This window comes from Astatotilapia calliptera, chromosome 6, assembly GCF_900246225.1.
Source record: "Astatotilapia calliptera chromosome 6, fAstCal1.2, whole genome shotgun sequence".
Classification (NCBI taxonomy): domain Eukaryota; kingdom Metazoa; phylum Chordata; class Actinopteri; order Cichliformes; family Cichlidae; genus Astatotilapia; species Astatotilapia calliptera.
Window position 1 is genome coordinate 10,123,093 of NC_039307.1, and position 20,659 is coordinate 10,143,751.

A 20,659-nucleotide genomic window follows, 5' to 3' on the forward strand; every position below is an offset into this window, starting at 1 on the left:
CAACAATCAAAAACACTCCTTGTGTTTTAAAATTATGTTCTAATTTCTTAAATAAAAACTATTGCATTACTTTTCCTAAATCCCTTGAATTCAAACTGAAAGTCCGCAGTTCAATCTCATCTTCATTTTTTGGGCATAAAATCCACTGTGGTGTGATGCAAAGACAAACCACCAAAATAACTTACTGTCCAAAAACAGTTAGACTATATGAAAATAAATGAATGATTATTTATTGTGCATTTTGTGTGTAGTTTATTTTCCTAAAAAGAAATGAAAAACAAAAAAGATGAATCTGACATTACTACTATAGTTTTTAATGCAATATTTGCTTTTATAGCCTTATTGTTTGTCTTTCTTTAGATTTTCTGCAGATATTGCTGTACATTTAATTCCACAACATTCATCAAGTGAAAATCTGCTTTCATCACATTTAGCTCAGGCCATTATGAGACACTGCATACAACTTCTAACGATCTGTTGTCCATTTATGGCCTTTTTAAGAAAACTAAATTCAGTGTTTCTGAAGTGTTTTCGCAAATATCCCACTTTTGCTCAGAAAACGTTTGATTTAATACTGCAGCCTGTTTGCTTCAGTTACCTGAAGAGGTGAAATATTTGTTGCGTTGCTCGGCGCCTTCTTCATCATCAGGGTTAAAGGCCATGTCCACACCGAGGTGCCTGCTGCCCTGACCCCTCTTCAGCCTGGGCATTCCTGCCCCGTGCCCAGCGCCTCCAACCACCGAAGTGTCACTCAGCAGCTCTGGCCAGTCCCTGTCCTCTGTCTCCTCCTCTACCATGTCCCAGCTCTCCTCACTAAAATGCACAATGAGTAATGTTTGTGACTCAGACCAACTTTAGCAAATAATTCATTTGCTCTGAAGGTCATTCCAACAAAACAAGTTTGTCAGAGAAGAATAACGTTGTTGTCATTATTCTGATAAAATTGTTGCTTTCGAATTTAGAGTTGTTTGGTGAAGAAAATGTTTCGCTCACTTCAAATTCAAAAGATAGTTATTTTTAAAAAAAAAACGTATATTTTTTTAAACTTTCACATCTCTTGCAGATCACATAAGATGAGCCATTTCCACTTTATTCGTTGATTCTCACAGCTTGCTATTCCACTACATCTGTTTTCCAACAAACAGGTCGTTACCTGAAATAAATATGCTTACCTTTTAGTTGATGGAGTGGGCAAGTCCACGTTGGTCTCCTCTGAGTTGGTCTGAGGAAACAGATGATGGATGGAGAGAGAGACAAACATTAATGACCTGAAAAGGTGAAAGTAGAATCTTTCCCAAATGTGACTTTTAAACCCCGTGTTTTCGTGACAGACTTTACCTCGCCATTAAAAAAGAGGAAGGAACTTCCAGCCATGGAGTTGTCCAGGAAGTCATCGATCTCCACTGACTCCTGGTCCACTTGTTGTGGCACCTGCTCCACGGTCACACACTATTGTTTACAGATACACAATGACAGAGGAAATATTCTGCTTTATCCAGGGCCTTTGAAAGACAAGAAAGCTTGATCATATATCACATTTGGTAAGGTTTGGGTTACCTTGCTGCGGCTCATTCTGAACAGCGTGAAAACAAGCAAGTAGAGAGGGTAGACGATCAGACAGGTGACCACGCCTGCTGCCACTGTCTCGCCGTTTAATGATGAAGACCTTGACACAGCCCTCGGGCTGAAGGACATGATTGCATTCATTAGAAGTTGCATGGTGGGAATTTACAAAGAGAGACAGACAAGACAAAAAAACCCCGTCACACCCATTCACGCACCCGTATCGCTTGTCCACCACAATGCTGTACCACAGAGTGTTGGCCAACAGGAAGAGCTGGAGTAACAAAGCACAGCACGTGGCTCTCTGCAGGCGGGTGAACGGGCTCCGGGTGGGCCTCTCCCACAGCGAAACCCACAGGTGACTCTCACACAGTGCCCTCTGCAGCTCATACCGCAGGAGGCGAGGCAGCTGAAGAAGCACAGCCTCCTCTGGGAGCAAAAAATAGAAAGCGAACAAGCTTGCATTATGCATCAAGCAGTTGTTTTGCTACACTCAATCTTTAATTATTTAATTACACGCCACCTAATCGCAGTTCCTTACCTGAAGCCTCCACCTCCATCTCCACCTGTCCATGAGTTCTCTCGTTGTCCACTGACAGCCAGTCTTCCACCAGGAAATAGTGGCTGCTTCCTGTCTGCAAGTCTTTTACCAAGACATACTGTAGCTTCCATGCTGGAGACAGACCTGAAGAAGGGGCAGCAAATAATGGTTAAATGATGGATAAACATTAATATACAGACTCTGCTTGGGCTCCTTCTGTTGTGTGTCTCTTTACCTTTATTGTCATGCCAAATACGTATTTTCCAGACATTGCCCAAGCTGGTGTCTGTCGCAATATGAAAGATGTCGAGTGCATTGCGGGCAAAAGCCCCTCTGCTGTCGAGATGGCGATGTCCGCTACGGCTTTCACGCCCATATAAACTGATTCCCACGTGAGCCGTGGTGCCTGGATGGAAGAGAGAGGCAGTTTGCATGAATTCTCTTCATTTCTTGATGTAGGAATTGATTTTATTGAGTTTAAAATTTGAAGTTGAACTGTTATGATTTGCCTTATTTTCTGTCATGCACACACTGTTACAGTGACACATGACGCTCATATTGAACATATTGGCAAAGTTTCAAAAATGACGTCAAAACGACATCTACCTGTTACGTCGTTTTATCTCACCTGCCCCTTGGTTCCAGCCAGTTTTCACCTGGACCTCATACTTAAAGAGTCCATCTCGGCCACAGAGTGGAACCACACCAGCACGCCGTAGATCCAGCTGGTCCAACTTGTGTAAGATAGCCGCTGCTACAATATAGCATATTAAGCCCAATAGACACACTAACAGCACGACCAGGCTTGGTGCCCCTGAACGCTCCTGAAGGAGGGGGGAAATGGTTTAAGTGGTTTTGTTTATTTAGTGCACATCCACAAATTGTGACTGGTATTTAGTGAGATACTGACTGGCAGTTTAAAACTGATGGCATTGGTTGGCACAAACAGGCCTGCGGCGAAGGATGTGAGGTGCTTGGTACGGCAAACCGCCCTGCTGGCGTTGGTCTCTGCTAATGGCACCATGCCATCTGTCCGCCACTGCTTTTCACTCTCACTGAAGTACTGACACAGAGAAGCAAACACCCCGACCTCCAGACGAACATCCACGGGCAGAGACTCAGAGCTGCAGGGCGTACTCACGTTGATGAAGTAGTCCAGAGTGGTGTCGTAGGTCCTATTTAGCAACAGTGACATTTTTGGAGATAAACAGGAGACAAGGACAGGAGATGTCAGCCATAGCAAAGTTACTGCATATTTAATGCGCACTGTATTATAACGCTGCAAATGAACAGAGTTCTTACTCTGGTGACAGGAAGAAGGTGTAGTCCCTGTGGTCAAGATCTTGCCCGCTGGTCATATTGAGAGTGATACGTTTTGTGTCTGTGCAGTTGAACTCATTGGGTTGTTCGTGGGAATGGAGGTAGGCGGTGATGAATGGCTCCTCTTTGTCATTCTTTTCTCTTTCATACTTTTCTTTTAAATCTAGAAAAGAAATGAAAATAATGACAGTAACACCAACACAAAAATACACAGTCAGTAAAGAAACAAACAAAGACACAATTTACATTTAGAAGTACAAACTTAGTCACCAAATGACAAGACCAGACAGCTTTACAATATACAAAATGAACTCAAGTTCACTCGCCCTGTTATTTCATCTATACTATATAAAGTACATAATTTTATTGTCTGGCCATTGACATAGCTGTATGTTCGCAAACCCATTCAGAATCCATACCGAGGCATTCATATGCTGCAGTTAAGTACTGCACAGAGTCACAATTATATATTTCTGGCAATATAATAACATATGTATCTTTTAATTTGAACTATAATAGATGCTAAAAACAACACGAAATCCTTTTTTTCATTCATTCCTAAAGAAAAAAAATGCTAAATTCCAGTTACTTGGACAATAAATATACATTTAAAACACCTCCAAATGATTATTAGCTTAATCATCAAGCAGCTCAGACTGAGCAGTGTGGAGACAAAGTCAGAGAGGCAAGGCTGACACGGTCTGAAGATGCACAAAGGAGGACAGTCAATGTATTGGACAAATCAGGAGGAAAAGAGGAAGACCACAGAAAAGATTCATGGTTATAGTGAAGGAGGACATGCAGAGGATTGATGTGACAGAGGAGGATGCTAGGGACAGGGTGAGGTGGAGGCAGATGATCTGCTGTGGCATCAAATAAGGGGACAAACCAAAAGAACGAAACCAAGAGATCAAGCATATTTTTGTATTAAAGAAATTAATTTGCTCAGTTCTACCTACTAATGTTTGTGATAAATGTGAGTGCTCACCTTGGATGGTGAAGTTGAGCTGCACAAACAGCCCTGCCTGTCTGTTGCTGTTTCCTGCGCTGACCCTAACGATGACAGAGTCACAGTGGCTGATGTTAACGGCCCCCGCTGTGGGTACTCCTCCAGTACCAGAACCTTCAGAACCCAGCTCTCCAATGCTACTATTGTTAATGGCAACTGTGATGGCCAGACTATCATCAAGACCAGAGATTGGGATCTGGGTTCCATTTTCAGTGCGAAACTCCATGGATGCCACCTCGGTAGAGATGGTGTAGTTGGCAACATAGTTGAAGGGGAACGGGTTGGACTCCACCTGGATGGAAAAAGTTAATAAAGTCAGTAAAAGTGAACGTGAGGATCTTTTATCTGAAAACAGAATTTGAAAAAGACCAAAGAGAAGGACACAGTTCAGGCAAACTCTTTCAGTGAATGTGCTGATGACAGACTTCGGCACAAACAGCTTTCACGCTGCCAAGTTCTTTGACAGCCATCTAAGGAGAAGGTTCAAAAGAAGAATTTTGTACTTGACTCAGACGTTTCTGCTCTTTTAAGTGTTTTCTGATGTTCAAAGAGTGATGTCAGTGTATGTACAAGTAATCCCTGTAGGGCCAAAAGCTCGGACCTCAGAAAGCTGCTTGAGTTTTATTCTACTCGAGAGTCTGGTTGACAATAACATGAACAAACCTGAAAAAGTAGCTGCATGATGCTTTTTCCAGCAGCAGCTCTGCCCAGACTTTTATTGAAAGCTCGGGGGATGGAGAACAGCTGGCACTCTGGTAAAATGAAGAGAGAGGAAATTAAACACTGTCATCATGCACATGATTCTTCACAGTTACAGTTTATAATGTCCAACTTTCTGCAGTTTATAGTGAAAAATTCCAACATGAGACACTAAATGCACAAACAAACCTGGACTGTTGTTGCCATGGTAGCAGAGGAGACTCTGGGGGTCTGCCAGTTTTCCCGTAGCAGCTATCTCAGCTCCCCTCAGAACGAGAGGCTCCTCGTTGAGTACGCGGCCGTGCATGAGGATCAACATGAGCACCGAGGACAGACTGTAAGCCTTTGCTGCCACACGCAGAGGGTGTGGCTCCAGTGTGTCTAACACGGCGTTTCCATACTCTTCACCAGAGGAAGAAGGGGTTGAGATGGACGGGGGTGAGGGGGAATCCAAATAAGCATGGAGGTACGAGTAGGAAGCTGACTGACTGACTTGATGGATCAGATCACCTTGTAAAAAAAGGAGAAAATATGACATACGATAAATTAAAAAAAATAAATAAAAAGACCAAACTTAACTAGTTTGTTCTTGAACTGTTGGTGCGCACAGTATTGGTGACTGCTCATTTATTTAAGGAAAAATAAAATCATAAATAGATTTTTGAGAGCAGATTCATTCAGTTATGTAATCTACTCAACAACACCACTTACTAGAATTTGGAAGCGTTGTGTTAGTGAGCATTACACGGCTCTAGTTTAGCTGAATTTACACAAATTCACTGCTTTTAGACCAATAAATAAACCAATTTTTAGTTCCTTTATAGATCACCTATTTTATTTAGTCATAAGTAAGAGCAGTTAGAAAGCTATATCCTCAACTTAACAAAAAATACACAAAGATATCTGACTGGGTAGAAGTTCCTAATTAGTGTTGCAGTTAGAGCCTCATGTAGAAATGAGCAACACTGTCCTAATAATGCATTTACAGTGACACAGCAGTTTCGTTCTTACCCATGATGTTCAGGATGTTGTCAGCTATTTCAGTCGGAGTGACGACGCCCTGCTTGGTGTCTGTCTGCAGAATGTCCAGCATGGACTCCAGCTTGTTCAGAGTGCTGTTCTGACACTCCTCACAGATGAACTCTCGACTTACCGCCTGGAAAAAAGATGCATGCACATTCACTCGTAACTGATTTGTTTGTATTCTTGGCTCTCCTCTTCTGTTGATAGCCTTAATAATTTCCTTTAAAAATGACCCCGTTTTCTCTCATCCTGCTCACCGTGCACTGTGCAAGAGCAGCGGAGGTCTGCTGGATATCGCTCACAGTTGTCAGATCCAGAGCAGTCAGAGCTCTTGTGATGTTGCTGCGGACTCTGACTCTATGATTGCGCTCATCTTGGGATACGCGTGACGACCGACTGGTCTGCTCATACTGGAAGAAAGTAAATGCCGATATAATTACTCCTCATGTGTTATCAGCTGTTGTGTGACTTGACAAATGATTGCTTTAATCGCTGTTTTATGGCTAGGCCTCTCTTACCTCATTTAGGACTGTAATAAGAACCAATGATAACTCTCTGACCCTCTGGGAATCTCCCTGCTCCAGCAGCTTTTTGAGTTTGCTGTCTGTCAGATCAGAAAGCCAGTGGGGAAGACTGCTGTATCCAGAAGGTGGATCTGGCAGTACAACCTCAATGGTCCTGGACACAAACAGGAAAAAAAACAACTGAATATAGAATTTGAAACTTCACTATATGCACGTGGAACAGCAGTCACTGGTGAACAAGAAGAGCAACAATAACAGCCATGTTGCTTCTAGATGCCATGAAACTCAACAACTGAGCAAATACCTTGGGGATTGTAGTGATTCCTTGAAACATTTCAGTAATATAACACCATGGTAGCTAAAAGTGACTCAAAAAGATTCAGACTGAAATCTCCTCATAAGTGAACTAAACCGAGTAAAGTAGAGTTACTTGTTAAGAGGCATGATGGCAGCTCCCTGGTGGTCCTCCACTGTGATGTACACGTATACATGATGTTGGGCTATGCTGAAACCTGGAGGCAGGAAGGCCGAGTGCTCTGGACTGCTTCCTTTGTACACGCAAAAGTCCTCACAGTATTCTTCTTTGCAGCGTGTCACTAGCAGACTGTACAGCAATGTAGTTTCAGAGTCACCCAGATCACTGTAACCTAAAGGGTTAAAATCAATGCAGGGTCAAAAGACAACAATCCCTATAAAGGATATGATAATTAAAAAGATTTAAGTCACATTTCCTTCTTCCTACCAGAGCAGTTGAAGTGTACGCGGTCCAGCAGTGTGCGTATCCTCCTGCCTTCACCATCAAGATCCGCGTAGGCCACTCCTGCCTCCCCTCCAGCTCTCAGGTGACATTCCCCACCAGCCGGGGCCTTGTTGTGATGCAGTGTGATAGAAGCAGCGCCCTCGCCATTTAAGCTGCTGTCAGTCACATGCAGGGTGAAGACATAGGAATCATTATGCCGCAGGACCCCCTGCCGTAGCACCAGATTCATACCGTCGCTTCCTGTCGTGGTGGAGGAGGAGTCTAGGACCAGAGTCTCATTCTTTAGCGTCATGGCACTCCAGCGCTAAGACAGAGAAGGAAAACAGCCTATAACTCTCTGCTCTTGATATTAGTGACATCAGTGATATCAGTGACACCAGTGTGCTTTTTCCTGCTTGAGTTGCAGTTGAAAAGATGAGTTGGGAATAAAAGGCACGCCATTATAAAACAGTTTGACAGTTGGCCGGATAATCAGATGAAAATTTTCAAGCGGCAGGTCATTTCAAAACACAACTTTTCAAACAGCTCAACCACCACACAAACAAACTGTTTCGTATGGCGTTATTTTTGTGCCACTATTCTTAGCGCACTTAAAAAAAATTTGCAGGTGCAAGTGTTGCATTTTGAGGAGAAATTTATTTTGAAATGCAAATGCAAAAACTGAGCAACAGGGGCTGCTATCGTGTGTGTGTATGGATAATAGCAAACACCGAAATAAATTTTTTGCACGCAGCAATGAATTTTGTTCACTCAAATTTAGCTTTTCTTCGCTCAAAATAAATTTCTCCTCAAAATGCAACACTTGCACCTGCAATTTTTTATTTTACGTGCGCTCAATTTCTTCTTTTCGCTCAGAATAGTGGCACAAAAATAACGCCATAGTTTCGGTGTAGTTCTTCTCAAAACTGAGGAGCTAAATGTAAATCTGCGAGAGGAAAAAAAAATGTAACAGAGATGGAGAAATATGTAAGAAAGAGTGGACAGGAGACTGAGATAAGAGATCATTTTCAAAAGGTAGGAACTGCTCAGCGAGTGGAAACTTTATAGACAAGAATGTCCTCATTTGTTTTAGATATTGTATCCAGACATAATGCTTTGATAAATTATGTTTTTGTGAAAATATCGCATGAACATTTTCACACTTTTCTCTCTTGTTTAAAGACTCAACGTTCAAACCTTTGTAGAAAAATAATTACAGAATGAAACCAAAGGCACTCGTAGGTGCAGTTGACGGTGCAAAACGTTTCACTGACATTTTTGCGATTGTTGGAGAAAACTTACAAACATACAGTACAGCACTGCAGAGTCACACTGCTAGCGATAGAAGATTTAGATAATTTGATAAGCTGAACGCATTCTATACTGTACAGGAGACACAGCACAAGACTGACTGACAATGGTCTACAGCCAATCAGAACGCAGAAAACAATGCAGTGTAAAGAACAACAACCCCAAAACAAAAAAAACACGCAAAATTGCACAAAAAAATCCAGGAAACAGCAAGACCGCAAAAGGTGAACCGCGTTATAGCGAGGGACCACTGTACTCGGATAAAAGTTTACAGCGACACGCTTTGTTGGACTGGTTACATCTAGAGTAGTGTTACTAGACATGAGGGAGGCATTCTGATGTAACTCTCACCAATAAGTGTATTCCTTAAAATGTCAAACTATGCCCTTTAAAGATGGATAGCTTTTAAATCATCATGATAATAAAATAGGTATTCTTAAAGTGCTCAAAAGAGGCGTAATTTTAGCTTTTTCCTTATTAATAATTTAGTTCCTCTTGAGAAACTTTTTTCCTACAATTTATGTGTACAATATTTCTAAAGCGTCCACATGCATGACAAACCTGACATTTTTCTTAGGAGACAGACAAGTTAAGTTACTTATAACTTAGAATTGCATTAAGTACTGTATAAATGATTAAACGTTAAAACTGATGATGTGTAAGTGAGACAAAACTTGCTAAAGTTTTTTCTTTTCAAGCTGATGGATCTTTCCCTTTACTAAAGACATATTAGTATGTAATGACTACACATATTGAGTCAGATATGTGTAGAGAGTCCAAAATTCAAATATACTCCAGTCAGTATGGAAAGTATAGTGTAATCCTAACAAAGTGACATTGGTTATACTGCAGCTGAGCAATGTCAGCTGGTAGGTGCAGTTCAAACTCCAGAAACTCAATGATTGTTTTGTCTTTCAAATTGTTTCCTTATGTAAGTTCAACACAACATATTCTCTCTGGCTCAGCTTAAGGGATGACCTCATTCTCACGCCCACACACTACTGCCTGCATCACGAATCCCAGGGAAAGTCTGAATTAAGGAGAGAGGTGGGGCAGCAGAAGAAGAAAGAGAAGAAAGGGACGTGGAAACGTTGACTTCACTGTTGCTTCTGTGGTGCCGTGACCTCATTTTGCTGAGACATAGAAAGACATTTTTAGCCAGATTCTGCCCTTAAAGCTTGATGTCAGTGTTTCTGTGAGCTTTTACCACACGAAGAACGCCCTTGCAGTTGGTGCAGGTTCCTCGGAGGTAGACATACGAGTTCTGGCTGACCTCGTAAATCGACTGGGCCTTACAGGACACACACTCAAGATACACAATGGGAATGTGGCCGCTTTGGACGAGCACCTGTTACAAAAACAGACATGCAGGGATGCAGTCACCAAGATCTGAAAAGAGAACGTTTAACCACCTGAAAAGAAAACGTTATATATGTGCACATTTGGCTTAAATCTGATGTATGTATATGAATATGCACAATCTTTAAGGGAAAAAAAAAAAAAACTGTTTCCCCCAATTGTTATTGAACTATTATTTAAAGAAAAGTTCGTGTTTAATCCTTTTTTATTTACTTGCATTTCTAAACAGTGATCAGCACACAGAACAAGAAGTCTTGGACCACAAATCTGCAGTCTGCACTGGAACCCTCAAAATATTTGCCATGGTTCATTATTACAATAGGAAACACTTGTGTCATGCCATGTTATGGCTGGATCACAACAGCTTTTTTGTTCACATTTCTTTTCTTCTTGCTCTGCCTTACACTTTAAGCTCCCTTTCCCCTCTCTTTAAACCACTTTTCTTCTGATTGGCTGCCCCAAAGTTAGAAAAGCAGAGGGCTGTACGACAAAGTGAGATGAATTTCTTACAGAGAAATGTTGAGCTTAAATGTCCTAAAAGTAGCCCTATTTTTACCTCGCTAAATCACTGTGGTAACTTGTGCCGAACACATAAACTGGAAACAGTTATGTTCAAAGTTTAAAATCGGCTAGTAGCGTTTTGTTGTTTCTTTTATTATATCCACCAAGAAGATTGTTTTTGAGGTGTGTTTGCAGCTGTGTCATTCTTACCGTCTGTAAACACAATAGCTCAAACAATTTTAAGAAAGTACTATATAAAGATTTAAAATATCATGTCCCATCTGACCTCTCATTCAAGGTAAACAGACTGATCTCAAGGTGAAAGTGATAATAATACTATGCAGAACTATTTACTATTAAAACTATATTTCACACTTCCATTGTTTGTATTAATAACATAGAGGCATATGGGGAGTGATATATAGGAATTCTTAATACCATATTACGTTGGACCTCGCACCTCAAACTTATATAAAATGTCTTTTATCTTTAAAATTGTACTTAAAATGCTACCGCCTTTGTTTGTATTGGCAACATTTAGGAAATAATGCAGGTATATGTGGATTCTAAACATCACATTATAGTTTGCATCCAGCCTTTGAAGTGCCTTTCTTTCAAGTTGACCCCAAAATGTTTTGTATCTTCAAAGAAACTATTTATATCCACATTAATAAAAACTAAAATCCCATATTCAAAATTATGTCAAGTATATTAAAATGGGTTTCAGCATTGTAAATAACAAAAGCCTGCCGCTTGCACTTGTTTTAACTGCACTACAAACATCTTAAAGTATGTTTAAAAAGAACAAAGTAAAGAAAATGAACATAATATAATGAATATATAAAATAAAATACACTTCAAAGTAAATATTGGCCAGACACTGAGCTGTCTTGGCGAAGGTTTGCACTCTCTGATTGCTTCTTGTTTACAACATGTTTTAAATGCAACGTAGAGTCTATTATATGTGCAACTTGTTAAACTGTACCTTACTAACATCACAAATCATGCCAACTTGTAAAGATACAGCTGTGGAAACGGTGTATGTCACTGAAACATTCATGTATCCATTTGATAATGCAGAACGTGTGTAAATGTTAAAGTTTAAATGTATCCAGTAAAAATCTCAGAGCTCCCATCTGCTGTCATCAATTTAAATAAGCTGTTAAAATAAAGAGCCAAGATCTTATTCAGCATTAAAACAATTAACTTTAATTAAAATGTTTAGTTTACCGTTCTATACACTAAATCTCTAAAAGATTAATGATTTTCTGAGCATTAATCTCTTGTTTTATTTTCAACACTGTTGTATTTTATTGCTAAATCTTTATGTCATTTATAGATTTTTATCACTACTTTATCATTATCTGATAATGTCTCTGAGCAGGCAGCACTCATAGGGATCATTTTGTGTGACCCGTGAAACCCCACATTTATATGAGTGTGCACAGAATTGGAAGCAGAAATCCTGGATTAACACAGCTGTTGATAACTGCTGTTTTGATACTCATCATCTTTAACTAGGGTTTTAGATATTGTTGAGCCAGCTCATGCAGAGAATATTCAGAATAACATTCTGAATATTCAGAAGTATTCAGTTTTAAGCTGTCTGAATGCTGAACATTTGGGCTTATAGAGACTAATTGCAAACTTTGGTCATGTTTAATATGTGAATCAACCATTTCAACAGTACATATGGCAAAAAATTAAATTATTTTTCTAATATAACTAATTAATATCTTTCACCAGTGATCAATTAACCAAAAGTTGTGAAACATTTTTTAGAAGAAGCATTATTAATAAGTATTAATAGAAAGAAACTGGGAAAGCTGAAAATATAAAGACCGAGAAAAATCTGTGTATAACTTAATGACAATTGACTTTTCTGATGCTATTAATGTGTATTTAATATGTATATAAAAGGAGACTTACAGTCTGTGTGGTGGACTCTGGTGCCAGGCCGTCTTTGCTTATGGTCAGTTTGAAAGTGTATTCAACCTCAGCCTCCAGCTCTGAGCCAGAGATCCCCAGCACAGGGCCGCTGGAGCCCAGGCCGAAGTTCAGGGTGGAGCAGTGCTCTGGACCCTGAAAAGAAGAAATTTGCAGCAATTTTTTATTTATGTTGTCTGTCTGTCAAGTTGTACAAAATCCTGTTCCACACAGTCTCAAATTCATTCCAACAAACACACTTGCATTTGTAAACTATGGCCCAAAATAATTGGGGAGAGATTAAGGGAAAGCCGACCTACAAAAATAAGTTTCCAGTACTTGTTTCAAATAAATCGCCGACCCGACAGCATCAGGAAGGCTGTTCCAAAGTTTGGGTGCTACAGCAACAAAAGTCTGATCACTTTTGGGGTTGTAGCAGAACATGGTGCATGCAACTATTAAGAGATCTCGACCAGATGATCTGAAAATCTGAGGTCTCAGTAGCTCCAATAAATAAGCAGGGGCCTGTCCATGTTGTCAGTTGTTAATAATGGGATGTTAAAGTGGATTCTTAAGCTCATTAGAAGCCAGTGACGGGAAGAGAGAATACGTGTGATATGAGAGTGCTGCCTTGTTTTTTAGCAGCCTTGTTGCTGTGTTGTTCACCAATTGGTGACGAGAGCTCTGATAGATACTTGTGAAAAGCAAGTTACAATAATAATGGCTGGAATAAGGGTAAGAAACACACCAACGTGGTCAATTATTAATTGGTGGCTTGGATTTTTCAGTAGTACTAAAAGAGGCTGTATCAGAGGTTTGTGCTGCCCGTGGGTTCCCATCAGCACAGGCACGGACAGAGACCGGGTAGAGCAGCAAACAGACTTTTATTGGTGAGTGTTCACACATACTGCATAAACTAAAACCCTGTGTGCTCCACTGGAGCTTGCCTGGCATGGCGAGGCACACTCAACTCTAAGCAAAGCTAAAGGAATATCTTCTCCTAAGTTTGGACAAAAGCCCACCATCATCTATGAGTCTCAGCATGTGTGTCATCTGGTTTCAGCATGCTACTGCATAAAAGGAGAGGTTGATTAGCCAGCTTGCAACAGGTGAGTCAGTCACCTGGCACTGCTCCCATACCATTCTGCCCAACCTGTTCTCCTGCAGCTGAGCTAAAAACCACAGACCATTACCACAAGGATAAAGTCAATCAAATACTCAGTAAATACACTTCCTGTTAACATTAAAATGAGTTTTTTTTTTAAAGTCCAACCTAATCTTGCACTTTCATGTATTTGATATGTATAAAATTGCTTATCCAACTTTTAAGTCCCAGAGTAGCTTAAAAAAACATATTTGATAAGAGTTTAAATATATTTGATTATTTTATCTACAGACAAACATGGGGAAAAAGTAAAGAGGTAACCGCAAACGACAAAGTTACATTTAATTTTTAAATGCATCCAGTTAAACGTTTCAGAGCTCTGATGTGCACCCACACTTTAGAAACACATGTAAATAGCAGCACTGTGAGCACAGTCAGCACGGAAATAACTGACGTGAATTGAAATGTTTATTTTAAAACTCTGAGTGACAGGTTCCGAGATTACTGATTTTCTGCACCATTAATATTTTTTCTTATTTGCAACAGTGTTGGATTTTACTTTATGGTTAATTTTTATATTCTTTACACCTTCTCGCCATTTTATCGTCATCATTATCTGATAACGTCTCTGACTGGAGCAGGCAGCACTCATAAAGATCATTTTGTGTGCCCGAACAGTCGCCTGACCTGAAAAACATCCGTTTTTATGTGAGCGTGCACAGAGCCTGAAGCAGAATGGCCTGTGTTGAACTTCATTCGTTGTATACCACTCATCGCTTGCCAATCTAAAGACAAAGTGTGGATAACAACGGTACAAATGTATTTCTATAGAAGAGCAGTTCAAGTTTAGTGTTTAGTAGACCCACACAAGTTCTCCTCCATGGCTGAAAACACAACATCTTTTTAATGACTGTAATACTGTGTGTGCCGAGTTTATTTCCCATCCTGTAAGCAGCACAAACTCCTAATTTTCACAACTGTAGTTGTATGGTAAATTTTGTAACACAACTTAAATAGTCACCAAGTGAACAGCCAAGTAAAAATGGTCACAGACGTTATATTTGATTTTGTGCGCTGTATTTAAGAAACAAAGCAAAGATCCGCTGCCATGTAAAATGTAGCTTATAAGATGATTTGTCAGTTATTTCATCTTTTATTAACCACCTCTGTCATCATGTTCAATTGTGTTTGTATTCAAGGTCAGGAATGTTGTGTTGAACACTTCAAGACCTGGGATCTTGTTAATTCCTCTTTCAGTCTTTGAACTGAGTGTCTTTTTTTAATCAACAGTACTGCACAACTGTGTGTGAGTGTGTGTATGTGTTTATGTGGACTGTGTAATTGTCAGGGTGGGGAGCAAAGCACCAGCTGTGGAATGCATAGTTTATCTCTAAACACTTACATAACCCTTTAAATGCCTATGTGCTCAGATGGACACCCGTACATCTCTGCACAACTATCTTTGCGATCACCTCGTTGGCCCTGTACTTCTCTAACATTTGTCATATTGACATACTGGCCTGGCCCAAATATCCTCACCTTCAATTGTCTCATTCAAAAGTTCTTCACTAAAACTGGTCCTCATGAAAATGGAAATACAACTATGCACACAAACTCTTCTGGACACTCCCATCCCACTGGGTCTTATATTGCGGGTTTTTTTGCTGCTCCGGCAGAATGTGTTCCCGCCCAGCCAAGAAAGCACTAAGTGTGAAAAACACTAAATGGACACACACATCAGCATACACTCAACTCAATTTAACACAACGCACACAAACTATCCTAAGAAAATTTCTCTTTTTCACACCAATCCTGAAGGTATTTGCAGTGTTTGGGACTGTTATGTAATCCCTGTTTTATGAATTCACTCTTAAAAACTGCAATAAAAATTTCTGAGAGCAAAGTTTGTGTAATACTCTTTAGGGCTGTTCGATATAACGATATATATCGGATGATGATATAAAAACATCTATGGTTTCATTTTACGCTATCGTTTGTTCCGTGGTGTCGCAAAATAAACTGTTTACGGCAATATTTTTTCATTATTTTGATGGTCACTGTAGTGGCCATATTAATTTCTTAAAGTTCTCTCTTTCTCTTATATTTTATATAACCACACTACAGACAGACAAGCGTTTGTTTTTATGCGTTGTCGTTAGCAACAACGACGGTAAAACCACCGCGTGTCCGCTTGTTCCACATAAACTTTTAACAATAGAGCTCAAGATCCTGTTGAGACTTTTCAAAATAAACTGAATCACGTGAAAGATGCAGAATATTTACGGATGAGAAGCAAAAAAAGAGCCGCCAGGTGCTAAAAAATAAACCTTAGACTGAAACGTTAGAACAGGCTTTTCCCCGCAGCACGCTGTGTAATAAATACTCACAAAGAAAACGGCGGCCGTTACAACTTATGTCTAAAAATGTATCGTTTCATGCATCGGTTAAAACACTCGACTCCAGCTACATGACGCGCAGCTGGAAACACTTCACGCTAGTCGAGCTGCCCGAGATTCACAGAATTTACAGAAAATGTTACATTTTTGTGATTTATATCGTTATCGGACGATAGATGTCTTAATATCGGGATATGAGATTTTGGTCATATCGCACAGCCCTAATACTCTTACTTATTAGACTTAAAAAAAAAAAAAAAAAAGGCAAAACAAAGAAACCTAAGAGACATGACGGGACACTGTTGTCTGACCAGCAGGGCAAGGACAGTTGCGTTTTAGACACAAATGTAATGCATGACACTAATACCTTATCTGCTACAATAAGGTTGCTCCACGACATGTCAATTGTTATCAACAGAATGACCAACAACAGGCCAAAGCAACCTAGTTACTCCCTGTCCTTACCTTTGAGGTGTTTTGACATTCCCAGTGGTAGTGGAGTAGTGATTGTCTGCTTTGGTCCATGTTAGGGTCATACGACTTTTCTGCACTGAGCTGCAGGTCTTGTGTTCTTGACCACACCCTGTAGGTGCCTCCTTCTATAATCGGCACCAGCCTAAAAAGAAAAAGGGTTCAAATTAAGCAAGAAATTCCTTGCAATCTCTTATGCAGAACTGAACTGATTCTGCATTTCATTGACACAGTAAAGTTAGAGCTATGTTTCTACAATTAATGCATATAAAAATACTTAAGTAGAGAAATGTGGAATAAGAAACTAATAAGAAAACCTCAACAGTACGTTGTGCGGAACTACATGTAAAGCAGGGGTGCTCAATACGTCCATCGCGATCGACCAGTCGATCGCAAAGGTAGTATTGGTAGATCGCATGGCATTAAAAAAATAGATGCCAGCCTATCATCCATCCCATCACTTGATTGATACAGGGAAGCCAGTCAGATGACATCAGATTTTTTCTGACGCTTAGGTCGCTGCGCATGCGCAAACAGCGGCGCGAAGTGTAGTAAAACTGACAAGCTAGTCAGCGAGTTAACTCCAATTTTTAGCTCTCGGTTTTTTCTCTTAAACCTGGCCGTCAGCAGCTACTGTCCGGACTATGCATCCCTGGCTGATTCAATTCAGTGCAAGTCATCAGAGTAAACTCAGGTAATGACAAAAAATTTACATAGTTAATTGTGTTGTGAAATATTGGATATTGCGGTTATGCATGTATATACATTGTAGATATAAAGAATCCTCAATATATTTATAAATAAGTATATGTTTTGGATTTTTGTAGTGGGTAGATCATTTTGACTTGGTCATTTTATAAGTAGCTCACATGCGGAAAAAGTGTGAGCACCCCTGATGTAAAGCAAGTACTGTACTTTTTTCTACTGTAAGTTTTTCTTTCGCAGTTTAGGTTTACATTTTTGCACTGTTAGCTTACTTCTTCTTAGTCACACGTTTTCCTGCTGTTCTCATTTCTTTGTCACTTCCTGTGATGTTTAAGTCACATCTTAAAATTACAGTATCAGTACTCTTGTGAAATAGTCAATGTCCTCTGCTCTCCAAGCCTCTAGTCCCTGTTCTTTAAAGTCCTTTTTTATTATTATTATATCACTTTACCATCCATCTCTCACCTTTCTGTTCTTAACCTCCTCTGGGATGTGCAAATTATTTCAATTAAATATCAGCTTAGTCTGTTCTACCATCAACAGCATCTAAACTCCTTTATACCAGCCACTATCCCCAACCTATCTCCAACACAGTGAATAGATCCCCATATTTGATTTAGAAGACAGAAGAACGAAAGAAGAAAATGGGAAATTTAAGAGGGTAAAAAAAAAAAAACCCTCCAAAACCATTTTTATTTTATGTTCAGGGACCATATCGCTGCACTTTTCAAGGATAAATTGGAAAGAAATTCATATATTTGAACATGTAGGATCAATAACGCATAAGAAACAACGTGAGCAGAACACCAACAGCACCTCTCTCCAATCATGCCGTGAAGGGAGGAAACAGACTCGTTTTCAGTGAATGTCACAAAGACATTCAAGGAAATATTAATGGAGTCATTTCCTTAAATTTGGTTATTAAATTTGATTTGAGATAGACTGTTGTATTTATTTATTCTTGGACTCTACCAGAGTAGCTTTGCACGATTCACAGTTCAAAACAACAGATTTGCACAGCAGGTACATGGGGCAACTGTGCTAACAGCCAGAGCTGTCTCACAGAGACAGAATCTATTATAATAATATGTTTGGAAAACATGTCACATGCTGAAATCAGGGTAAATAATGAAAAAAGGATCGACATCACAGAAAAAACTTATATGAATGCTTGGTTACTATTTTTTCTACTGACCTAGTGGAGACGATGCTTAAATGCAGACAGGCAGCCTTCCTCAGAGGCACACCTTCATACGACAGAGAAAACACTAATGTGTAGTTCCCTGCTGCCAAAGCCATCTTAGGCAACGACAGCTGCAGCCGCCGCATGTCCACCTCCACCGGCAGACGAATCGTAGCTCCGGGGGTCACTGATTGGTCCTTCATGATTTCACTATCGCAAGAGGATCCTGAGAAAATCTGCCAGAGGTACTGAGCTCCGTAGCGTATGCAGCCTTTCAGATCCACATTGGCCTCTACCAAAGCGGGTTGGAAGCGCCAGATGGACAAGCGTGGAGCTTGAACCACATGGACTTCTGGTTCCTCACACTCTAACACACTGATGTTTACTTCCACCTGCGCCAACACCCAGCTCACCATGTTACTGCAGTTTACCTACCAAGGAACAGAAACAAGCTCATAAAATCACAGTACTTAGGTTTATTTCTTTAAAAAAAAAAATGCTGTATCTTCTAACAGATACAGATAGAACGGAATTCAAAGAAACATACTTGCACCAGATAGTGTCCTTTGTGTCTGTACTCATATCCCACAGTTGTGGTGTTTGTACGAACGGGAGCAGAGCCATCGCCAAAGTGCCACAAGCACACCACAGGATAAGATACGGGGAGGATGTAGGCTCTAAATTTCACCGTCTTATTAATGAGAGTATTCCTTGGCACAGCATTCAGATCTGCAGACTTCAGCACATTCTGTACCAATATCCACTTGGTGACTTCCTGACCTTGCAGACTGTTGAAAACCTTCAGGTGAATGGTCAAATTACCTGGTTCTTCTGGAGTGTAGTGTGCCTGGAATGATGTGATTCAGTGAGTTACAGCAATCCACTGCCTGTTATACTGTGATATTTATGTCGATATTATGAAAATTTTAATATGCAACCAAGTTTACCTCTTTGCCGATATGTGATGACTTGTGATGGTGCAGATCAAAAGTCCACAGATAAGTAACAGAACTGCCCGCCAATATTTTGGCCACAAACATTTTATTTTCACCAACTGCGATTGCATCTGAGATTCCTTCAATGGAGAGCCCATGTACCAGCTCCATCACCTCAACATGGAGATTGATTCTCTTAGAACTGACCTGGACAGAGAGACAAGGCAAACAAATATGGGAATTGTGCCGATTTGATTAACATATTTAATAAATAATTAGTGCTGTCAGCGTTAATCTCGTTAAAATGATGTTAACGCCATAACCTCATTAACGTGGCAAATCTCCGTTAGCGTGTTAGCGCGAATCACCCCATGCATGGGGCTGCACGGCGCCAACGCGTTAGCACGGTTAGCTCGTTAACGCGTTAGCACGGTTAGCTCGTTAACGCGTTAGCGCAGTGCAGCCCCATGCACAGGGCCATCCGCACTAACTCGCTAACGGAGATTTGCCGCGTTAATGCAGTTATGGCATTAATGCAGTTATGGCATTAACGTCATTTTAACGAGATGAACGACAGCACTATAAATAATTTATTTCTTATTTCTGCATGAAATCAATACATGGTATTAGTTTTAACATAATGCTGGTATGATATATGTTTCTACAGTCCAGTTAGCATAAGTAATTTTGATTATTCTACTTTGCCCCTTATAGTGCAGCGCAAAACATTCAAAAACTCCCTGATAAACATGAAAAAACAGAAAAATGCTGTCACTGACTCTATAAAGGGCACTATGTTGAAAACTTATATGATATACTTCCTAGATGAACACATTTGGGACATTAAAAAAGGTGATGATGGGGACTGAATTTCAAGTGACAGTAGAGCTGGGCGATATGAGATTTTTTCATATCACGATATGTTTTTTTCATTTCAGGCGATAACGATATATATCACGATATAAGCCAAATAACTATATTTGTAAGATTTAAATGTGCCGTTGCTCACAAGTAAAATGTGAAATAATCAGCAGCTTGTTTTCATTTAAATATTTATTTCCCATAATAAGTTCGACAGGGTAGATGTACTTAAGGAACATGAGACTTTTTCAGATAGATAAAGGCAAATATTGCAAACTACACAAAAGGCAGCCGCTAAAGCGTTTAAGTTTCAAAATAGAACAAACGAAACAACTACTAAATTGTCAATTCCACTTAGAAACAAAATATTAATTCTAAAAATAAATCTTAGTTTGTTTTACAGAAGAACAGACAAAACTGACTAACTTTTGTCAATATCAAATAAACTGAGAACTAAAAGGAAATTCTCAATCTCTCCTTGTTGTATA

The 20,659-nt window shown here is 39.9% G+C and overlaps 1 protein-coding gene across 2 annotated transcripts in view; it reads right to left on the reverse strand.

The window, feature by feature from the left end:
• Nucleotides 1-20,659, reverse strand: part of pkd1a (polycystic kidney disease 1a) — an 84,641-nt gene that overhangs the window by 19,384 nt on the left and 44,598 nt on the right. For both annotated transcript variants that reach the window (XM_026170195.1, XM_026170194.1), the window contains exons 20-43: nucleotides 19,323-19,517; nucleotides 18,923-19,222; nucleotides 18,388-18,806; nucleotides 16,482-16,632; nucleotides 12,519-12,671; nucleotides 9,937-10,077; nucleotides 7,422-7,743; nucleotides 7,110-7,326; nucleotides 6,674-6,833; nucleotides 6,413-6,565; nucleotides 6,144-6,288; nucleotides 5,322-5,642; nucleotides 5,097-5,185; nucleotides 4,413-4,725; nucleotides 3,407-3,587; nucleotides 3,015-3,279; nucleotides 2,733-2,928; nucleotides 2,340-2,510; nucleotides 2,105-2,248; nucleotides 1,782-1,992; nucleotides 1,558-1,684; nucleotides 1,339-1,449; nucleotides 1,173-1,222; nucleotides 599-813 (exon numbers count right to left, since the gene is read on the reverse strand). In XM_026170195.1, coding sequence (XP_026025980.1) covers nucleotides 599-813; nucleotides 1,173-1,222; nucleotides 1,339-1,449; nucleotides 1,558-1,684; nucleotides 1,782-1,992; nucleotides 2,105-2,248; nucleotides 2,340-2,510; nucleotides 2,733-2,928; nucleotides 3,015-3,279; nucleotides 3,407-3,587; nucleotides 4,413-4,725; nucleotides 5,097-5,185; nucleotides 5,322-5,642; nucleotides 6,144-6,288; nucleotides 6,413-6,565; nucleotides 6,674-6,833; nucleotides 7,110-7,326; nucleotides 7,422-7,743; nucleotides 9,937-10,077; nucleotides 12,519-12,671; nucleotides 16,482-16,632; nucleotides 18,388-18,806; nucleotides 18,923-19,222; nucleotides 19,323-19,517 — 4,750 coding nt within the window. The remainder of the gene's footprint in view (nucleotides 1-598; nucleotides 814-1,172; nucleotides 1,223-1,338; nucleotides 1,450-1,557; nucleotides 1,685-1,781; nucleotides 1,993-2,104; nucleotides 2,249-2,339; nucleotides 2,511-2,732; nucleotides 2,929-3,014; nucleotides 3,280-3,406; nucleotides 3,588-4,412; nucleotides 4,726-5,096; nucleotides 5,186-5,321; nucleotides 5,643-6,143; nucleotides 6,289-6,412; nucleotides 6,566-6,673; nucleotides 6,834-7,109; nucleotides 7,327-7,421; nucleotides 7,744-9,936; nucleotides 10,078-12,518; nucleotides 12,672-16,481; nucleotides 16,633-18,387; nucleotides 18,807-18,922; nucleotides 19,223-19,322; nucleotides 19,518-20,659) is intronic.